This window comes from Taudactylus pleione, unplaced genomic scaffold (assembly GCF_031769625.1).
Source record: "Taudactylus pleione unplaced genomic scaffold, aTauple2 ptg000216l, whole genome shotgun sequence".
In the NCBI taxonomy this organism is placed as follows: domain Eukaryota; kingdom Metazoa; phylum Chordata; class Amphibia; order Anura; family Myobatrachidae; genus Taudactylus; species Taudactylus pleione.
In genome coordinates, this window is record NW_028284618.1 from 3,348,584 (window position 1) to 3,371,891 (window position 23,308).

Genomic DNA, 23,308 nt, shown 5'->3' on the forward strand with positions numbered 1-23,308 from the left:
CTCTGGTTCCATGTCTGCAACTTCCCATTCTTCAATTCCAACCTCACTACTCTCTATCAATGGTAATTGTTGCCGTGTGGGTTGTATCCTAGAGTGTTGGCATTCGTGCTACAAACATTTAATATGGTTGTTGGTGACTGGGTGCTGAATTTAAGTTCATCTTTGAGGATTTAGGCTCTAATGACCCAAATCTCATATTCGGTCTGCAGCAGCCAATTCCAGCTGGGCTACCGATTACCTAAATTACTTGCTGTGCAGTCCCCTGAGTTCTCAAACACTGGTTCCAGCTTCTTATTCCTTTATCTGAGGTAAGGGGTTGAGCTTCACTCAATTTGTTCCAAGTATAGACATGGAGCCTTGCAGGTGTCACTTACCTTTACAAAGACCCGAGGCATTACCACATCGGTCACCCTCATGAGTAGAACTCTGATTATACCACCACTATTTTACTACAGCCTGTCAGCCCCATCCACGGGTCCAGACTCTGATTTAAAAACCCAAAATGTGACACAAATGACTTGTTAATGCCTTTTCATGTGTTGAACCCAATGTGTTTCACAGCAAAGCTTTATATAAATGTTTGTGAAAGGAGAAGCTTGTAACGAGGGGGAATGTTATAAGAGGAGTGTTCTACTGTGCAGACTCCAGTTTTCCTGTCCCTCCAGGGAGGCTTTGAGCCCTGTCTCAAGATGGTCACCAAGCTCACTACTGAGCATGTGCAGGAGCCATCTTGTCATTACAGTGTAGAGTGGCATGGTGGGAGACAGAAGTCTCTACTTAGCTCCTAGAATTAATGTGTAATTCCTGCTTATAAATCTAGTTCCAGAATCCCTGCACTGATACCCATTTGCAGGATACACTCACTGGCTGGTGAGCTGTTTGGAACCAAGCTCCGCTGCAGCACCAGTGTACATGTAACAGTGAGTAGGCTGTACCTACTACATCATTCTGATCCGCAATGGGACTATATATCATACAATATATCATATAGTGTGTACCCAGCTTAGTGAGCATGGCTGTATCTGCTACTTACAGTATCAATAAACCAACACCACTGGTGAAGCAACTGGGCTGTTCACAGGTTGAGTCATCTGCTGGTGTGTACCTATAGAACTGCAATATCAACACCTGCACACACATCATTTCCAACAAAATCAACACTGGAAAATTACCTGCCATTTGTTTGAGTTTGAGTATATCAGTGGGATAGACTGGTACATACAATGAAGATTAAAACTGACCTGGAAGTCAGTACCAGCCCAGAAAAAGAAATGTATCTGTAGTTGTCATTATAGTTACCAAACTATACCAGAAACTAGCACAGTGTCTTTAATCATCAACTGCCAGACAATATCAGTAATTATCAGTGTAGAAGCCAAGAACTAGCATGGTCCCTGTAATCACCAATCACCGGGAGTCAGGAACTAGCACAGTGCTTGTAATCACCAATTTCCTGGAGCTAGGAGCTAGCACAGTGCCTGTAATTACCAATCACCTGGAACCAGGAACTAGCACAGTGCCTGTAATCACCAATCACATCGAATAATTAACTAACACAGTGCCTGTCGTGTATTCACCAATTGCTTGTAATCAGGAACTAGCATATTGCATGTAATCACAATCACCTGGCTTCAGGAACTACAGTAGCACAGTGCCTGTAATCACCAATCACTTGGAGCCAAGAACTAGCACAGTGCCTGTAACCTTGAATAATGAGCTAACACAGTGCCTGGCCTGTAATTACCAGTTTAGTGGAGCCAAGAACTAACACATTGCCTGTATTTACCAATCCCCTGGAGTCTGGAATTAGCACAGCGCCTGTAATCACCAATAAACTGGAGTCAGGAATTAGCACAGTGCATGTAATCACCAATAAACTGGACACAGGAATAAGCACAGTGCATGTAATCACTAATAAACTGGAATCAGGAATTAGTACAGCGCCTGTAATCTCCAATAAACTGGAGTCAGGAATTAGCACAGTGCATATAATCACCAATCACCTGGAGTCAGGAATTAGCACAGTGCCTGTAATCACCAATAAACTGGAGTCAGGAATTAGCACAATGCTTGTAATCACCAACAAACTGGACTCAGGAATAAGCACAGTGCATGTAATCACCAATAATCTGGAGTCAGGAATTTGCACAGTGCATGTAATCACTAATCACCTGGAGTCAGGACTTAGCACAGTGCCTGAAATCTCCTATCACCTGTAACGAAACTGGATCATAACCTCTATTTACCCCTGCCTATACCTTCTAAAATCCTTCCTATAAACCTCTAAGAATAACACTAATTTGCGTACGCAGTCAGATCGCAAATAAAGACTTAGATGTGGAATCTGTGGTTCCAAAGCACAAGTGTTATTCAGGTAAAAGTTCAGACAGTTACACGCAATTGATCTATACACAATTTAGGTGTAAAAGGAAATAATACAGACCCAAGTACAGTATACATACGCAGCGCTTCCGGACACGGAGATAGGCATCAGTAAGAGACCCCCAGTCATACAGCATTCAGCATGAAGACTGAAGACTAGCATTCGTGCACTCATATTTATACCCCCCAGAATAAAATAACAATAGGGGAGTCTGTTGCTGATATCATTGGTTCCCAGAGGAGAAGCATATGTTACAGCACATTTAACAGGCTGGTTCAAATAAACTCTCCCTGCCTCTAACAGCTGGGGATCTTTCTAATCACGCCCTCTGTAACATCCTAACAGTTGTTAATGAAATAAAACATTTTGTTGCTTGTAGGTTCTGTGATCCATAACTTGAGTTTGCATGATGCAATCTCTCCACCGATAACCCCAGAATGCTGTAAAAAACATACGCATCAGAACAAAACCAAACACAACTTGCTTATCATGTATAATACCTTAGTTATCAAATATCTTTATTTCTCAGCATTTATACTAACTGAACCAACTTAAATCATATACTTTAAAGCTTATTTAACCTTATGTGTGAATATGTAATGTGTGAGTATTCGGGGTTTGATATAAAGACGTATTAATGTGTGTATGAAGATGGGTGCACTTGACTCTAACATCTTAGCATGCTGGGCCAGATAGTTCTACATGTCCTCTGTCAACAGGCCCCCACGTTTCCTGTGTTCAAAGGAAACTTTATTCTCCTGGTCTCTTGTGCGAAAATGCAAAATATCCCAGCTACAAGAGACAGATCTAAGGTGACACTCTAGCCTTTGAAATCATGTTATTGCAGGAAGCTTGCTAATGTATTCTAGCCAGACCACCCGTAGTGGGCAAACACTATGCAGGAAGCTTATCTACACAAGCCAGTTGTTACCTGGCCACTTGCTCTAATGCAATACTGTAAAGCCATTTCTGGAATATATCCTTTATAATACGTAAAGTAATGAAATAGGCTTTTAGTGAATCTCCGTAACCTATGGTGATGGTCACAGATGCATTCGCATGATGCTAATGGTATTATTGCCACATGTACTAAAATGTGAGTTTATCTAAAATGGCGCTTAGGCGGCCATTTCGCAAAATGGCGTCTTGCGGCCTGTCGCAAGATGGTGTCGCTGCGATTCAATTTTAAACTGATCTTGTCTCAGCCAATAATCCAGCTTCGACACCTGGAATCAGGAACTAGCACAGTGCCTGAGATCACAATCACCTGGAGTCGGGATTTAGCACAATGCCTGAAATCTCCTATCACCTGGAGTCAGGAACTAGCACAGTGCCTGTAATCACAATCACCTGGAGTCATGAACTAGCACAGTGCCTGGGCTATAATCACCAATCACCTGGAGTCATGAACTACAGAAGTATCCACACTAGCCTCCGTGCACTACAAGTCTCGTTACACTTAATGCATGAGTGCAGTGCGACTTTTTTTTATTTAAATGCATCCTATTCGCAAAGTGATGTATATAAGACACACAAGCAGTTTCTGCTGATTAAAATGATATTCAGCATGCCTATATTCTGTGTTTGTATGCGGTTATATTGAAATGCTATGTTACAGTGTCACCTCTGTATATAATTTTAATCAGCATACATCCCCCTGTATCCCTGAACAGATTTTATAAGGTGATCTGGCAGCTAACCTCCCCAGAGTGCTGGCACAAGACCATCTGTCATTCAGCTTTCCATGACAGTGGACCAGAGACTTTAGCTTACAGTTGTGATTCTGCTGATTGCTACATGCATCACTCACTAGGCAGCCATGGACTCTGGAGGCAGAGCATATCCCCGTCCTCCTGCAGTGTGGCCATGTCCCACTCTACAGTACAGAGACATTGATCGGCACATGTGCAGTTCAGATCCTGCGCATGTGCCGATCTGTCGCTGTCAGAAAGCCCATTGGATTAGCGTACAATTCTGAATCAGGCCCTGTATTATCACCACATAAACACACATACACTTTAGGGTTTTTGTCAGAAGCTAATTAACCTAACAGTAAGTTTTTGTAACGTGGGAGAAAACGTGAATATACTGTATGGAGGAAAGCCACACAAATACAGTAGGGAAGGAGCGGGGCATGCATACTCCATGCAAATAGAATGAAATTCAACACTGAGCAAACATTCAACCTTATTCATATGTTAATAATAGCCACATAAATGAATAACATATAAACCAATGACAAGCAGAAGCCTCCTGTGTACCTCTGCTCAGACCTAGGACTGTGTCTAATGGGGTTTTTTAACAGATCTGGGGCTGGTGATGGGGGAACAAGTCCAAAAGTTGATTATTTTATTCTAGAATCTGAGATCAGCACAAAAGCTGCAGTGTGGAACTAAAATCACTCCATTGAGATAGCCACAGCTTTGCCTATTGAACAGTCTTGCATACCTCACAGTAACCCATACCAAGGGGTGGGAGTTATCAGATAAGTTATGATTGGATTTATTGGGGTGGCTTTGGTGGTTTGATGGAAAGCATTTGGTGTACTTTTAAATGCTGAGAGCTATGAAATTGTTCTGTAATACATTACAGTACTCAGCATCAGACTGGCCCAGTGGGGAATTGGGGAGTTCCCCGGTGGGACCCGCTGATCAAGAGCCCTGTAGGGGCAGGACCATATGTGCCCTGCTAACTGCTGTACAGCTGCCAGCATTGCAATAGTATCAGCCTATAGCACTGAGGAAGCTGGAGATGCCACAAAATAGGTTGTATACTGTAAATTATCAACTTCTCAGTCATCAAAGAGAACATGGATGAGGGAGGGTAGGAAGTGTAGAGAACTGGGGGGAAGGTGAGGGGGAGGTGTGGAGCAGGAAAGTAGGGACATTCGAGAGCAAGAGAGGGCATTAGAGTGCAGATTGAAGAGAGCTGAAGAGGAGAAAGGGGAAGGGTTATTAGCATCTGCATAAATCAGATGTAGCCAGCACTGTGTTGGGGCCAGGAATATCAATACTTCTACAAGTCCTGATTGCGAGATGTGCACATGCTGGGGACCTGCAATTCTCGTGGAAGCTGGAGGAAATTGCAAACCGCAGCGCAGGGGAAGCAGTGCCAGTTGCTTGTGAGTAATGAAGGGAGGAAGGAGATGTGAGGAGGAGGGAGAGAAGTGGCTGAGGACAGTGCAGGCAAAGGAGAGGAGAGCATCTGGTGAGAATATAATCGAGAGGAAGGAAAATACTTTCCGGAGCCCTACAGTAGGAGAGGGAAAGACTCAGCACCAGGGATCCACTTTCTGAGAGATACAGCAATTCAAAGTATGCCAGAGGTCAAAAAAAGGGGTAAAAAAATGGCAGATAGGACCCCTTCACTGAACAGTATCCGGAAGGGCAACCCACAAGAGATTTGAGGGAGTATACTTACTAAAAATTGATTTTGGATTCTGTTCGATTTGCCATTTGATTTTGGTTGGATTTCCATTCGATTTTGATATTGGAGATTTACTAACGCCAAAATTTTATGTCAAATCAAACAGAAAACAGAATTTCACTAAAAATCGAATATATGCAAAACATAGATGGGTTCCCATAGTCAAATATAGGATCCCTTCATTTATAAACATTCAATTTGCAAATCAAACGTAAATAGAACTCAAAATCAAATTTAAAATCTCCAAATTAATAGAATAATGAGAGACAGTCGATTTGAGCTTCTAAACACAATTATATTGGCTGTAAATGTATTTTGATGCCTTTAAAAGTTCCCAAAAGAATGTGGGGCAGTCTGGCTGCAGGAGTAATGAATGCTCAAGGCTATGCTATGCTATGTACTTACCTGGGGTATGCAAATCACCACCTGACTGAGAGAACCCAGGAGCATCAATCAGAGCAACATCAGCAGCTTCACGAGGTCCCTGCAACCTTTTCAGGCCTAGGTTCACTATTGGCTAAACCTCAATACTTTGCCTGCTGGTGAGGTCCTACAGATGTTCCACCTCTTATGCTCCAACATCATAATGCTGTATGACCTAATCAAGACTCAACTTGAGCCCGACGCTGCATGGTCACATGCCATATCAGGCCAGCATAAGCTGCTGTGTGCTTTGCATTTTTTTGCTATTGGCTCCTTACAGTCAGTTTCAGACAGAGTGCTAGGTATTTCCCAGCCTACCTTTAGCAGGCACCTGACCCAAGTGATGCGGGCACTGATCCCCTCTGCGACACCTACATCTGCTTTCCCAGCCAGGAGTAACACTTGCACGAACTTAAGGTAGCTTTCTATAGACTCTCAGGCATGCCTAATGTTCTGGATGCTATAGATTGCACACACATTGAGACTACCTAGGAATATTGCACATGTCTATAACAACAGACATCACACATATTCAATGAATGTGCAGATGGTCTGTGATGCAAAACTAAAAATCATGAGTGTTGTAACTTGCTATCCTGGTTCTTGCCATGATGACTACATCCTCAGCAATTTATTGCTCTCTGCAAAAGAGGTGGACTAAATTCCAGAGGGATGGCTGTTGGGTTAGTTACCTGTATGTGTTCATTAAGCAGCTGTTACTACAGTATATTGTTCTAATTTTTTTCCCCAACAGGTGATTTAGGCTATTGCTGTTATTTCTGGCTTCTGACTCCATTATCAGATCTGCAAACTCCTGCTGAGCATAAATATAATGAGGCACAAATAGCCACCCGATTCGTGATAGAATGCATCTTTGGGCTATTAAAAACAAAAAAGATGGAAATACAGCACTCTGCACTATGCAAACACCTGACAACTCCCTTTCACTATTTGATACATGTGGCCCAATAGGGAGTAATGAGGAGTTGAGTTCGAGTTTGCATTCAATTTTGATGTAGATTTGAGATTCGATTTTGGAAGGGATTTCATAAACTGAACACAAAATCCCTTTTTAAAAATCGACCAAATTCTAATTTGATTTGAAAATCTAATGCAAAATCGAATATTAGTAAATGAGGGATTTCTTAAGGGATTTTGCAGTTTGATTTAAATTCAATTTCAGTCGATTTTATCGATTCATAAAATTGAATACCAAACTGAACTTTAGTAAATTTACCCCCAGGAGAGAAAATTGTCTGCTCTGTGTGAGTAGCTATCCTGAATGTGTTACATCACGAGAAAGGGGCATTACACAGGATTTGCATCCTCTGAATCAAACCCTATATGCTTATTCCTAATGGAAGTAAAACTGCATCCCTAAACAGGTGCTGGTAGTCAGTACACCATACGGAGCGAGATGCTCAGTGTAATGGAGGAGTAGCGAAAAGCTGCTCACACTGTTCCAGAGATGCTGGGCTGTGACATTAACTGAGCAGGAATTGGTTTTACACACGTGCAAAGTGACAGATGAAGCACTATGGAACTTGCCATGAGTAAAAGCAGTGGGTGTTTGCATTGGAGCCCTGTTTACACCAATTCAGACTCAGTTGCATACAGATAAACAAATGTTGCACACCCCAGCGGTCAGTGTATGTTAGCAATTTAGATTTGTCACTTCTATGTATTTTATTTATACAAATAAGAAGCACATTTTCAGTTATTAAGATTTGCAACGGCTGAGTTACATGGGACCTGGCACAGTGAGAGGGACACATCTGTAGAATTGCTTTTCAATACATAACTGTTTGTTTTAAAGTGAATTATCTTGCTTAAAAAATAAGCAAAAAAAAATATACACAAGCCATTCAGCAACTGACTTCATCACCTAAACAATTTCAGTCAGAAGGGTAGAATTGTGTGTACTGATTCTACAATAAAAAAATTATACTTTCATCTCTACTAATTATATATTCACTGCTAATTAAAAAAAGGGGTGATTTCACAATTCATAGTCCAGTCATAATGATGTTTACAAAACAATGCAGCACCGGTCTCCTGGCCAGGTTAGAGGAACAATAGAGAGCAGTGGGGCACTCTTCTGACTATGCCTGGGTTATGCACCCCAAGCGACCATGGTGCTGTATACTGGCTGATGTGCTACAGAGGATTAAACATACATCATGATTCTTCAGTTGCCATTTGAAATTACAATTATTGGCAACAGTTGTTAAAAATAAGTTTTAAAATTTATACCGATATGTCCATATGCTTTACATCTTCTTACTCTTCAATCTTTCTGGTTATATGCACACTCCTGATTGTTCACCGTCCAATAAAGGAGAGGGACTAAATATATATATATATATAGATAGATACAGTGGCATAACTACCGCCCCCACGGTGGCTTGGGGGCGCGGAGGCTTGTGGGGCGAGGTGGCTGCAGATTCCATGTGGACTAGCCGTCCGTATCAAATCTGCAGTAAACAGCCCTCCCAAAATGGCCACCGCCTAGGAGGAGCAATATGCTAGACGTCCTACTGGACCTCTAGCATCTGTTAGTCACCCAGGCAGGGTGGTAGTGTGGATGGCACATAAGTGCCATCCGCACTACACTACTAGCAACAAACACACAGCCGCCAGCGCCGGCAGCTGTGTGTTTATTTTAGCAGCCGATGAGAGTCTGTCAGACTCTCATCGGCTGCTGCGCCCACTGCGGGAGCCGGGCTTCCAGCTCCTGCAGTGAGTGATGGGAGAGACGTCATGATGTCTCTCCCATCATGCAGAGTGGGCCGGCCCTGGAGGACACTGCACGGAGGAGCATGCCGGAGCGGGGATCAAGGTAAGCGGAGTTTTCTTTTCTTTGTGTGTGTGTGTCTGGCTGGGGTGGGGGCACTGCTTGGGGGACTACCACTAAGGGCACTTCTGGGGGGGAGGATGGATTACTACTAAGGGCACTGGGGGGACTACTACTACTGAGGGCACTGCTGGGGGGCAGGACTACTACTAAGGGCACTGATGGGGGGGACTGCTACCACTAAGGGCACTGCCGGGTGGGAGGAAGAACTACTACTAAGGGCACTGGGGGGCGACTACTTCTACTAATGGCAGTGCTGGGGGGGAGGACTACTACTAAGGGCACTGCTGGGGGGGACTACTACTAAGGGCACTGCTGGGGGGGACTACTACTAAGGACACTGCTGGGGGTACTACTAGGAGCACTGCACACTGGTGGGACCACTACTGGGGGACACTGCATAGAGGGGGATTACTACTGGGGGCATTGCTGGGGGGGCTACTACTGGAGGCATTTCTGGGGAGGGGACTACTAGAGGCATTTCTCTGGGGACTACTGCTGGAGGCATTGCTGAGGGGGACTACTACTGGGGGCATTGCTGGGGGAGTACTACTACTGGAGGCTCTGCTGGGGGGACAACTACTGGGGGCATTGCTGGTAGGTTAGGACTGGGGGCACTATATAAGGGGACTAATTACTGGGGGCATTATGTAAGGGGCACTGCATAGGGGGACCACTACCTGGGGCACTGCATAGGGGAACCACTACTGGGGGCACTGTATAAGGGGCACTACTGGGGGCACTGTAGAAGACCCCTGACAACAAGCAGGTAATTTTAAAGTAATTAGAATCCTTACTGTGGGGCATAAAATGATGAAAGGGGGCAAATATGTAAGTGGCACTTTGGTAGTAGGCATTACAGTGTGTGGCATAATATTTAATGGGCATTATGGTATGTGGAATAATGTGTAAGGGGCATTACGGTGTGCGGCATAATGTGTAATGGGTATTACTACAAGTAGGAAAAATACTGTAAACTGTCTAGGGGGGGTGGGGGCACATTTTTAACTTTTGCACTGGGAGCCAAATTGCGTATAAATGGCCCTGTAATGATTTTACCAAAATGCCAGGGAGGGGTTGGGAAGCGTAAGAAACACTTTTGGCGGGGGGGAGCAAAATTTATAGTTACGCCACTGGATAGATAGATAGATAGATAGATAGATAGATAGATAGATAGATAGATAAGATATATGCTCCTTACCTTCATAGGCCTTAACACATAAGTCATCAGGAGTTCCATAGATATTCCATCGGCTTCCAAATCCTGACCCATTATAAAGAATAACTTTTTCTTTTGCTTTACCATAGTTCAAGTGAAGATTATCTCCCTGCATTCCAAACAAAGTATCGTTCTTACAGTCCCATTTCTGGAGCTCACTAGTACCATCACATTGATATAAGGTCACTAACGCCATGTCCGTTGTGGATGCTGTTGCTAGGCATAGAGAAGATCCTACATTTATAAGCTGATGTTTGGAAATCCATCGGAATTTTTGGGCATTGCTGTTCTCTTTACATGTAGCGACCGCAATTATGGATTTCTGGGCTTCTAAACACTTCCGGTGCTCTTCATTGTAGATTAAAAATGTGTCAGAGTCTGGAAAAAAAATAAATATTTTTTTATTAATAAACTGTTTGCTATTAGCATTGTGGTTAATGAACTTGAATAGGATCCATTACATATAATGGCTTATTTCAAGAAACGAGAAGAGTTTCCCCGCACAGGCTGAGAAATTCAAATTAGTATTGCCAAATGTTTACAGTTGTGTGGCAGTGAGTGATCAATCTCAAATTGTAGTTGGAAATGTCACTAATTCTGATGGCATCAACTTATATATACACGATTGGCAGTGCTCCCCTAGAGTTAAGATACAATGGAATCAAAAAAAGAAAGGAAAAGAAAACTCTTTTGGCTGGGGGCACAAACTTAATGTAATCTATTAAAACAGTTAATTACATAATCTTCAACTTACGTACATAAAAGACATAACACCATATATAGACAGACAAATTACACAAAGGTTGTATATTTAAGTATCACACTGTTAATTAAACTATTGTTGGACAAATGTATCGTGTTCTGGTCACTTACTAGTCATCTAAAATGCTTATTGTGATCCAGAATATGTCCTCCAAGTATGAACTGCCGTGTTCATATGTCAAGGCAAAAAATATTTCTAAAAAACATATAGGATGAAGTATCTGTTGGGAATGTCACCAGACTGCCCCCTTACAGTATGGGATAATATCTGTCAATGATTTGGATTGCCGAAATGAAAGAAGGAAAGAAAGAATAGTGGGTATAAAAGAACTGCACACTTTGAGGAGTGAAATACTGCTGTTAATTCATCTGCATGCATCGAATGATATTAATGAGTGTTAACGTTCTCAGTGTCAGTTATAACAGTCAGAAAATTAAGATGAGTAATAGTCATACTGAAAAGAAAGAATCAAGAATGCCATGCATCTGCTTTCAAATCTCTATGCTTCAGCGGTATCGTGCAGAGGAGATAATGTAATATATGAGAGTACATATATTGACAATAATTGATCCCTTTTAATAGCTGCATCTGCTTTCGGTCCTAGTTGCATCTGCTTTCCGGCTCCTGCGGGCCAGTACCGATGAGAGTGCGAAGAAAGATAGAAAAATTTGGCTAAAGTCTGTAGTATTCCACATACATATTAAATAAAGTAATGTACAAATACATATGTGTACATTTAGATACTTCAAAAAATATCGTTCCGTTCCGACATACCAGGTACCCAATAAGTAATTAAAGACATTTGCTAATGATATAATGCTCCATCCTCTATCATAGTATTCTCTCTAGTTTGTGTCTAAACTCCTAGCCAATGATATGTGATATGTGCTGTGAGTGTTTATGTACATGTACCGTAAACAAGCCAGCAGAGGCGAAACGATATCGTCGGAGACAGACGCAGCACCTCCGTTCCCGCTGTGCGTACAGAGGGTGCTGTTACAGACTAGGTGACGCTTCATCCTACTATTATAGCCGCATAAGGTAATAAATCATTTGCACCCTGTGGCTAACACTTTCAATTGATAAACACATATTTTGTGGTTTGTGATTCTTGCAGACAAGGGATAATTATTACCCTTGCCATGCAGGATCTAAATTGTCCCACAGTCGGATCATGAAGTGATTATTAACACATCACTGATTACTGACAGGGTACTTCTCACTACACATACACAATCCTCAACTTTACTGCTACTATCAATTCTGTTTACTTATTGACGTTTGTTGTGAGAGTTTCCCTGCGGTATTTATATGCTGTTTGACAAGGAAACCTATATTTGAGCCAGTGACAACTGTTGCCACACAGTTTCTCACCTTTATGCCATTAGTTGTAAGAATTGAGAATAATGAGGTGACAGAGACAAGGGAAATTTGTATTCAAGCTTGTGATAACTTTTAGATCAAATACTGAGCGATATCTGTGACAGTATCATTACCATCGATTGTCACAGCATCTATTCACAATGGATATATAAATCATGATGTTTTTGTAGTGAGTATAAAAGAGGCAATATAGATTGAACCTATTACATTGTCTAACAAAGGAAACCTGTATTTAAGCCAGTGACAACTATTGATGAATATTGTGTGATATCTGAGACAGCGTTATTACCATTAATTGTTGCCACACCCTTTCACAAAGGAAATGTCTAATGTGATGATACATTCCAATTCATTGGGAAATGTATATTCAAGCCAGTGACAACAGGTGTATAATATTGAGTGATACCTAGTACAACATTACTACCATCGATTGTTGAAATACCCAATTAACGGGGGAATGGCTATCGTGATGATTTTTTCTAGGTATTATCAAAGGAGAAAAATCGATTGAATCAACCAGACCACTATCTACTAGCAAACGATAGTGTTAGAGTTTTCCTATCATACCTAATGCTGTCTAGATCCTCAGGTGTGCTGTGATTATATTTACTCTCAGTTGTACAAGACAAAGCATGAGCTCTCACCTACTACTTTATGTAAAGTGAACAGGATAGATAGCAGTATAAACACTCACAGCACATATCATTGGCTAGGAGTTTATACACAAACTAGAGAGAATACTATGGGCCTGATTCAGACCCACTCACGAGCGGCTGTCCGCTCGCAAGTGGGTCGATGTTCTGCACTGAGCATGCGCACGACGGAGGGAGCTCCGTCGTGCGCATGCGCCAGACGCGACGAGCGAAGGACTTTCCTTCGCTCGTTGTATCTGATCAAAGGGGGCGTGCTGTCGATGTTGATTGACAGCACGCCCCCTTTGGTGGGCGTGCCTCCCTGACGGGGGCGTTCCTAAGGGAACGCCTACCGTCAGAAGCCGGCCCACTGACATCACTAGTGATGTCAGTGGGAGTGATTTTGGCTCTGATAGAGCCAAAATCACTCCGGGCCTTGCGGTTGAAAACCTCAACCGCAGGCTCCGGCTCGCAGTTTCGATGGTCGCGATGGTCAAGACCATCGCGGCCATCAAACTGCACGCTCGTATAGGCTGTGGGTGGTGACCCACAGCTATACGAGCGTCCAGGAGAACGCTCCATAGTTATGGAGGACGGCCCTCATGCAGAGCGTGCGCTCTGCTCAGAGCGTACGGCTCTGAATGAGGGCCTATGATAGAAGATGGAGCATTATATCATTAGCAAATGTCTTTAATTACTTATTGGGTACCTGGCATGTCAGAACGGAACGATATTTTTTGAAGTATCTAAACGTACACATATGTATTTGTACATTACTTTATTTAATATGTATGTGGAATACTACAGACTTTAGCCGAATTTTTCTATCTTTCTTCGCACTCTCATCGGTACTGGCCCGGAGGAGCCGGGCACAGTAGGACCGAAAGCAGATGCAACTATTAAAAGGGATCAATTATTGTCAATATATGTACTCTCATCATTATCTCCTCTGCACGATACCGCTGAAGCATAGAGATTTGAAAGCAGATGCATGGCATTCTTGATTCTTTCTTTTCAGTATGACTATTACTCATCTTAATTTTCTGACTGTTATAACTGACACTGAGAACGTTAACACTCATTAATATCATTCGATGCATGCAGATGAATTAACAGCAGTATTTCACTCCTCAAAGTGTGCAGTTCTTTTATACCCACTATTCTTTCTTTCCTTCTTTCATTTCGGCAATCCAAATCATTGACAGATATTACCCCATACTATAAGGGGGCAGTCTGGTGACATTCCCAACAGATACTTCATCCTATATGTTTTTTAGAAATATTTTTTGCCTTGACATATGAACACGGCAGTTCATACTTGGAGGACATATTCTGGATCACAATAAGCATTTTAGATGACTACTAAGTGACCAGAACACGATACATTTGTCCAACAATAGTTTAATTAACAGTGTGATACTTAAATATACAACCTTTGTGTAATTTGTCTGTCTATATATGATGTTATGTCTTTTATGTACGTAAGTTGAAGATTATGTAATAAACTTTGTTTTAATAGATTACATTAAGTTTGTGCCCCCAGCCAAAAGAGTTTTCTTTTCCTTTCTTTTTTTGATTCCATATAATGGCTTATGTAATAACATAAAAACAATGGTCAGAAATTATCTCTAAGCTACAGCAACCAATGAGATATTAGCTTTCACTTTATAAACTGTGTCAGTAAGTTGATTTTGGTCAGTGGCGTCTTTAGAGAGGAGGGGGCCCATGTACATTCCCCGTCCAGGGCCACCTCCTCTCTCCCTGGCGCGTGGCAGTCGACTGATGCGGCTGGCCAGCCACTGGAGCATTAGTAGACTCTGGGCACTAGAGTATGCCTGGAGTCTACTGCGCATGCACAAAACGCTGGAAAAATGGCCACGACCTCGGAGAGGTAAGTTTTAAATATTACGGGTGCAGGGTGTGCGGTGCTGGCCACCCTTGGTCATGGGGGCCCGTGTGCACCGCACACCCTGTACCCATTATAGATACGCCCCTGATTTGGGTGCTGTCTGTTACATGGCATTTATACACATTGCACAATAGATGAATAGTTGATGAATTAGAACGCTGCTTCATAACCTCTACTGCAAGGGCTTCTTCAAAAGCATAAACAGCCCTGGACATCTGAGCAGGCCTGCCATCAGAAATTGTGGGGCCCGGGACAGTCAAAATAGGCAGGGCCCCCCCTTCCCATACAGTACAGACACCATGAGGCGGAGGACGGTGTGGGCTGCAGCCAGCGTCAGGTATGGCTAGTACACCCCCGGATGCAGTGGCGGATCCAGGGGGCGATTGGAGCGATTGCCCCTCCTAGCACAGACAGTCTGCATCATGCACTGAGCTGAGCAGTCTGTGTTCAGCCTGTGCTGTGGTCGAAGCCTGTGTAATATGCGGAGAGTGGAGAGCGCATTACACAGGCTTCCGATCACAGCACTGGCTGAACACAGACTGCTCAGCTCAGTGCACGATGTGGACTGTGCGGTAGCCAGAGGCTGGAGTTCTCCCCTGAACTCTAGCTTCTTGCTCTCCCCACGGGCACTATGGGAGAGACATCATGACATCTCTCCCATAGTTCCGAGGTGCAGCCTGGTGGACCAGAGGGCGGAGGATGCAGGAGCAGGTTTAAGGTTTTTTTTCTGTGTGTGTGTCAGCGGCTATAAGGGCACTACAGGGGGCATTACTATAAGGGCACTACAGGGGGCATTACTATAAGAGTACTCTACAGGGACATTACTATAAGGGCATTGCAGGGGGCATTACTATAAGGGCACTACAGGGGCATTACTATAAGGGCACTACAGCGGGCATTACTATAAGGGCACTACAGGGGGCTTTACTATAAGGGCACTACAGGGGGCATTACTATAAGGGCACTACAGGGGCATTACTATAAGAGTACTCTACAGGGGCATTACTATATGGGCACTACAGGGGGCATTGCTATAAGGGTACTCTACAGGGGCATTACTATAAGGGCACTACTGGGGGCATTACTATAAGGGCACTACAGGGGCATTATTAATAGGGCATTACCATATGGGCGCTGCAGGGGCATTACTATGGGATCATTTTCATATGGGGACTACTACAGGGGCATTACTATGGGGTCATTTCCATATGGGGACTACTATGGGGGTGTTACCATATGGGCACAGGTATATTACTATGAGGACATTACTATATGGGCACTATTACAGGGGCATGAGGAAGGGGGGCGCAGAGAGATGGCTGGGGAAGGGGGGAGCAGGGAATTGGTGGGGGAAGTGGGGAGCTGGGGGAGGGGGGAGCAGGGAGTTGGCTGCTGGTGCTCAAACTGTGTATTCACACATAGTGAATACATAAATATATACATTGTAATTATACATGTAGCCACAAAAAAAAACCTGTAAAGGGCAGGCATTGGGAACAGAAAGGGGAGGTGCCAATACAGGAAGAGGAGGAGTCATAATTAACCATTAATCACCCCTAAAAGAACAGTCTAGATCCGCCCCTGCCCGGATGAGCCCGTGTTGTGCGGCCGTATACCCCTCCTTACAACCCTGTATATAGAAATGCAACTGCACATGCAACATATTTGCCTGGTTTGCTACTGCTAGATGCCAAAGATATGCCCCCAAACAGATAAATAGAAACATATATATATATATATATATAAATAAAATGTAACCCCCCTTCAGTGTGCGGCGTGGTACATAGGTGCATTTGGAGTGATACACCTCCTATTGCCTCAGGCTAGTTCTCCAGGGTGTGGGCAATACCTGAGAAGGGGGTCCCTGCCCATGCAGGCTTTATAACAGTCACACATATAGATACAGGTATAGATAGACACATGTGCAGCAACAGTTCTTTTGAATAACTTGGGCGCCAGACCTTCTCTTATAAAAATATACCACTTTATTTTTCTCCTCCTGCACATGACTTTAAAGGACAAGAATATGGTTATAGCAGCTTCTCCTCTCCCTCCAGCTCATATACTTGGCATGTCAGATGGTATATGACAATCTTATGGATATGGTTACATTACATCACACTCTTCTTCACCAGCACAGTCTTTAAGCACAGCCGCAATGAATGCTTTGCATTTTACACACACAGGTCCCCCTGGCCCTTTGCTGGCTGGTGCCTGTAGTTCTCCACTTCATACATGCAGGTCCATCTCACCCTATGCTGGCTGGTGCCTGTAGTTATCCACTCCATACCTGTAGTTCCACAGCTTCACACACATCTCACATAACTTCTTTTGCACTCTGCCTCCTCTTTGTCTCTTCTAAGACAATATACAGAGTGTCCAGGGCCGGATTATAGGCAGGGCGACAGGGGAAGTCATCCAGGGGCCCCCACCCAAAGGGGGCCCCCGCTCCCTGTCCCCTGCCCCTACTGCCCTTCCTCTCCTAAGACCGGCAGAGTACAGCATTTAGCTGTCTCCACTGCGGTCCTCCTCGGCAGTCACCATAGTTTCTATGGTGACTGCAGCCGGGCAGCACTCGCTGAGCACTTTAGCTCAGAGCGCAGCGCTGCTCCGGTCAGCGGACAGGCTGCGCGGTGGGGAGCAGGCGTGACATCAAAAGTCGCACTGCGCAGCCCCACGCCAGCCCTCAACAGCCGCATGGCCTGCATCTGAAGACAGTGGAGGTAAAAAGAATACAGTAGCTGCAGCTGCTGCCTCGAGTCTGCTGCTGTGTGATTGGCCTGGAGGGTGAGTCAATTAATGGTTTTTCTTATGTGTGGTGCTGCTGGTTGTGGGGTTGGGGGGGCAAAATATTAAATGAAATTATATATATATAGTAATATATATATATATATATATATATATATAATACACACTGTGCATGTGTATGTATGTACTGTATATATATATATATATATATATATATATATAACAATTCATGGAAAAATCGCACACAATTTAGTCAACAATTGGGTGCAGGGTCAATAGATCTCCATACAAAAAACACTTAATTGTATCCATAGAAACAGGCAAGATAGACCAGCACACCAGCCTTGTAGCAAAAGTTAATCCATTTATTTAATCATAGAAAAAATGGCATCAAACTGCATGTCAAAAATATTGAGTGGTATATCGATACTAATCAAATTAATGCAGTCTCAAGCATAGTGATAGCTCTCAGCCCCGACAGGTGTTTCGGTGTTACCACCTTCATCAAGGGTCAGCCATACTGAACATGTCAGCAGAGGCCATATAAATACCAAACTACCTAATGGTGAAAACAATCACCTGTGTGCACACCTGAACTCTGGCATCACTCGGCGTGACCGGAAGTCTAGTCACGGACAGCGGAACACACGTCACCACCCCACCTCACTGTGGTTAGCAACGGAGTTCCGCTTGGCCGGATCTGACATCACGGACACGACGGAACTCAAACAGCTACCCTGGCTAACACCGGACATTGCTGTGTGGTTCCGTCTAACCGGAAGTGATGTCATAGTCACTAACATCCTATAACTGGATAAAAGATATCCCGTGGTGCAATCGGCCCTGATCACCATGACAACAGGGGGCGATCAACAAAGGACCGCCCCAAGAGGCATAGAACATCAAGGACAACAATAACCAGGATCAGAACCATAGTAACATTCATAAAAAATTAGCACCAATAGCAGCCTCATTCAGTGATAAACAATCTCTACAGTGAATCAATCATATTCAAATATTAAGGTCAATATGCAAAATTCTTAATATAAACAAAGTTCTAAACTGTAAACAAATTACAAAAAAGATTTTTATCCATAGTAAAATCTTTACGGCTGAACCATTTGCAGCTACTGATAAATTAGCCCTATTTCATAATTACGCTAAATATTAATTAAATTCAGATAATGCATCACTAACAATATTAATCACTGTAAGGTGCACACATCAATTAGAGAAGGGATCATTTAAAGAAAGAGTGTAGTAAATGCATAACCAACATTATACTAATGCAATTATAGTTAACCCCTGCAGTCACTCATAGTGCATCATAGAAACGATGAAAAGATAAATTCCTCATTGAGTCCCAAAGGAGACATCGAATCCAATCGATATATCCACTCGCATTCCCGTTGCAAAAGCAGTTTATGTCTGTCACCACCTCTTCTCAGTGGCGGAATGTGGTCTATTGGCATAAAAACAAAATCATTCATGCTGTGACCATGTCCAATGAAGTGTCTCGCTACAGGCGGTGTACTGGTGTCAATTAAAGTAACAGCTTTTTTAATTGAGGATCGATGAAGTGCAATACGTTCCTTGACCATTCGTATGGTCTTGCCCACATATAATTTTTTACATGGACATAGTATCAAATATACCACATATTTTGTCTCACAAGTCATGCGATGTCGAAGCTGGTAACGTATGCCGGTAGTAGGATGACAAAAATATTCCCCCGTTAATAAATATCGGCAATTGATGCATCCACCACATTTGAAAGCTCCAGTTTTAAGTGTAAGCCAGTTAGTGTGAATGCTGACCCTTGGACTTACATCAGAAAAAGTGATCCTTTCTTTCAAGTTAGGGCTACGCTTGTAGCAAAATAATGGATTTTGCTGGCAATGTGGACCCAGTATAGGATCAGTTCGCAAAATATGCCAGTGTTTCAAGATCACTTTTCTCATCAATGCTGATGTGATGGAATATGTACTGGAAATTATCATCCTTTCAGGCTTGTCCCTTTTAGTACAGTTATAAAGTGAAAAGCACTGTTTGTGAGTATAAATTGTTTGCTTTTCACTTTATAACTGTATCCTGATGAAGGGGGATGACCCCGAAACGTTGATGTATTGAACACTCGTTTCTATTGAAGTCTGGGAGTGCCGCTTATTTGCAAAAGAATATATATATATATATATATATATATATTATATATATATGACAGAAGATTGCAGTGCCAATTGGGTACAAGTCCCCCTATGTAATATTATATCAAATGTGTGTCTTTTATTTATTTTATTTTATGTCTTTCCATCTTCTTAAATGTCTGCTTTTGACGATATGCTGATAATATGGGAAGGGTCAGAAGAAGATTTAAAATTGTTTTTAAATCATATTTCAGCCAATAATATGAATTTGAAATTCATGTCGAAAATTAGTAAAAGTACTATCGAATTTCTGGATTTGGTTTTACGTGGAGAAGAAAACAAGATCATTACAGAGAACTTCATAAAAGAAGTAGACACTAATAGTTATCTTCACTTCAAAAGCGGACATTTAAGAAGATGGAAAGAGAATATTCCGTACTCACAATTTCACAGAATAAAAAGAAATTGTAGTGAAGTGCAAACATGTAATGAACAAATTCAATTATATACAAACCGCTTTTTTAGAGAAGGAATATCCTGCTAAGTTATTAGTGGAAGCAAAGGATACAATTGATACCATGGAGAGGAATACGTTATTGGAATATAAGAATCTAGAAGAGAAAGAGAAGAATATTATCCCATTCATTACAACATATAATGCACAAGAGGGAGATATCAAGAAGTCTCTTAAGCATTGGAAAATCCTCCTAATGGATCCAGTCTTAAAAGAAATTCTACCACCCAGACCCCCCATTGTATTCAGAAAGGCAAGGAATCTTAAAGACTCTCTAGCATCTAGTATGCTAAGGGACATCAAGGCTTCAAAATCCAACATCATCCATAATTGTCCAGGAAGTTATAAATGTGGCAAGTGCAATATATGCAAATTTTTACACTGACAGAAAAAAAGCTTTAGTAATTCCACAAATAGCAAGGAATATAAAATTAAACAACATCTTAATTGCAACTCAACCTCAGTCATCTACCTCTTGGAATGTTCATGTGGAATAAAGTATGTGGGCAAGACTAAACGACCCTTAAAACTTTGCATACAAGAGCATATAAAAAATATCAAGAATAAAGTGGAGACTCATATGGTGTCAAGACACTTTATTTCACACCATAGATCGGATCCAGATGAACTAACGTTTAAAGCCATAGAACATGTGGAAGTGGGAGACAGAGGAGGAGACCTTGCGAATAAATTATCCAGACGTGAGATGTTCTGGATTTTTGAATTGGACACTATGACTCCTGGAGGATTTAACGATAATTACGAGATAGCACCCTTTCTTTAATGAGGATGAAGAAAACAGTCAAAGGGGTTTCATATTATGTCCTAATAATACTTACCATCATACATGGGTTAGAGCGCCCAATCTCGTCTGATCTTGGAAGCTAAGCACCATTGGGCTTGGTTAGTACTTAGATGGGAGACCTCTAGGGAAGACCAGGTACGGTAGCTCTTGATGTGACATACACATATGAATCCCTCATGAAAGGCGACTTAAGAAGAAATCTCGGATTTTTAAATTTGAAGATGGGAGCAAGAATCTCCAGAATGCAGCAATACTGGTTCTATGTTTCAAGATTCATAAAAGAACTATTTGACTCTACAGTTTGAAAAGACTATACGTTTATATATATCAATTCCAAAATAATGTGTGACTTAAGGATTTTATAATTATCCACACACACTCCACGTTACTCACCATACACTAATATACGTGATATTTATATATGGAGATGTTAGAATATCAGTTCTGATTTATTTTTTAGCAGGTGTGAAGAATAATTAGAATCTGTTAATATTATTTTATAATAATTTTATTTTACATCCCTAATACATGGTTGGTTATATATATTCATACTAATAGTGTTTCCATTGTATTATATAGGAAACATTAATGAAATTGCTACCTCCAGGATTATAAACAACAGGAGATAGATGGGAGTACAAAGATGGCAGCGAAAACGGAATATATGAGAGCTGTAAGATGGCCGCGAGGAGTACCAAGATGGATGCGGCTAGACATTGGAGATGCCTGGGAAAGTAAGGACGCAGGATGTGATATACACGTGATCGGGGAACGAGAGGATCAACTGTCCTATCCGGAACAAGGAAGGAGGTGGCTTAGCGCTCAATGGGGACGAGAACAACGGAAGCGAAGTGATGAAATGAATCGCTTACACCAATACTTAGAAGAGGGCGGAAGGACTGTGATGCACGGACACTAAGGGCGGAAGTGACGCGACGCGATGTACATGAAAGAAGGACCAATACACTAACAAATAACTCACATTTAAGAAATGGACTTTTAATCTGACTATGCAGTAATGAAGGAAGTAGCTTAATATAAATTCAAGCAATTATTCCCTTTTTTTCTGGATATGAACTAATAGGAAAACCGGAAGTGATGTCACAAATGAACACTATTAATCATTGTTTGTCCTTATTAGAGGGGGTATAAATATTAGATACCCCACAGGAGCTAAAATATCCCTTGAAGAAGTCCAGGATACGGAAGAAATGCGTTGGAGGCTTCTATTCTCTTTCCATTCATGAACTTGCCATTTTTTATCAGATAAGCTACAATTTTTATCCTTATTTATTCTGATAAATTCATAGCTATTTTTTATATATATATATATATATATATATATATATACATTTGTCCATGGTTTTATGTGTTCTATGTTGTTTATCCTTCATGTGGGAGGATTTTTGTTGTGTTTGATTAAAATAATTTATGTAATTTTAAATGAATTTTTTTCACTTTCATCAATTTGCACTTTAAATTATTTATGCATTATTGCACATTTCTATGGAACATTATGGTTATCAATTTAGTCACTGATTTTTGATTGACCTTTGCAGTAGCACTTTAGTCATACAGACCGTTTTTATTTATTTTATAAGCCAAACAATATATAGTAATAATTTCATATGTATTGGAGGATAATGGTAATTTAATATTGCCATCCTTGCATCAGCACTTTATTGCACTAAATCACTTATATATTTTATGAATATTAAGCTTGTTAGTACATTATAATAAGTTATATAAGCACGGTAGGCGCTCTATTCCAGCTCACTTTATTTTATATATATATATATATATATACACATACATCTATATATGTATGAACAAAAAAGTCCTGGCACACTGTATAGGTTCTGTATGCTCCGATGCCTTCCCAATGTAAACATGTATCAAGGCAGGGGCGGGCGGCACTCGACGATACTCCGCAACCACAATAATTCACATCAATACTTTGCGAGTTGTGGCTCCTCTCTCTATCATTTAGTGGCGCGTGACGTCATCACCAGCGCCGAATAATACACTTTATATACATAAATATTAGGGGTGAGCGGGTTCGGATTTCTGAAATCCGAACCCCCCCGAGCCCCCCCGATCCGAGT

General features: G+C 41.9%; 1 protein-coding gene and 1 pseudogene across 1 annotated transcript in view; one reads left to right on the forward strand and one right to left on the reverse strand.

Moving 5' to 3' along the window:
• LOC148517452 (macrophage mannose receptor 1-like) overlaps positions 1–23,308 on the reverse strand; it is a 182,194-nt gene that overhangs the window by 120,762 nt on the left and 38,124 nt on the right. Inside the window, 1 exon segment of the mRNA XM_088478637.1 lies at positions 10,288–10,683. Coding sequence (XP_088334763.1) covers positions 10,288–10,683 — 396 coding nt within the window.
• On the forward strand, positions 21,232–21,350 carry LOC148517453 (5S ribosomal RNA; annotated as a pseudogene).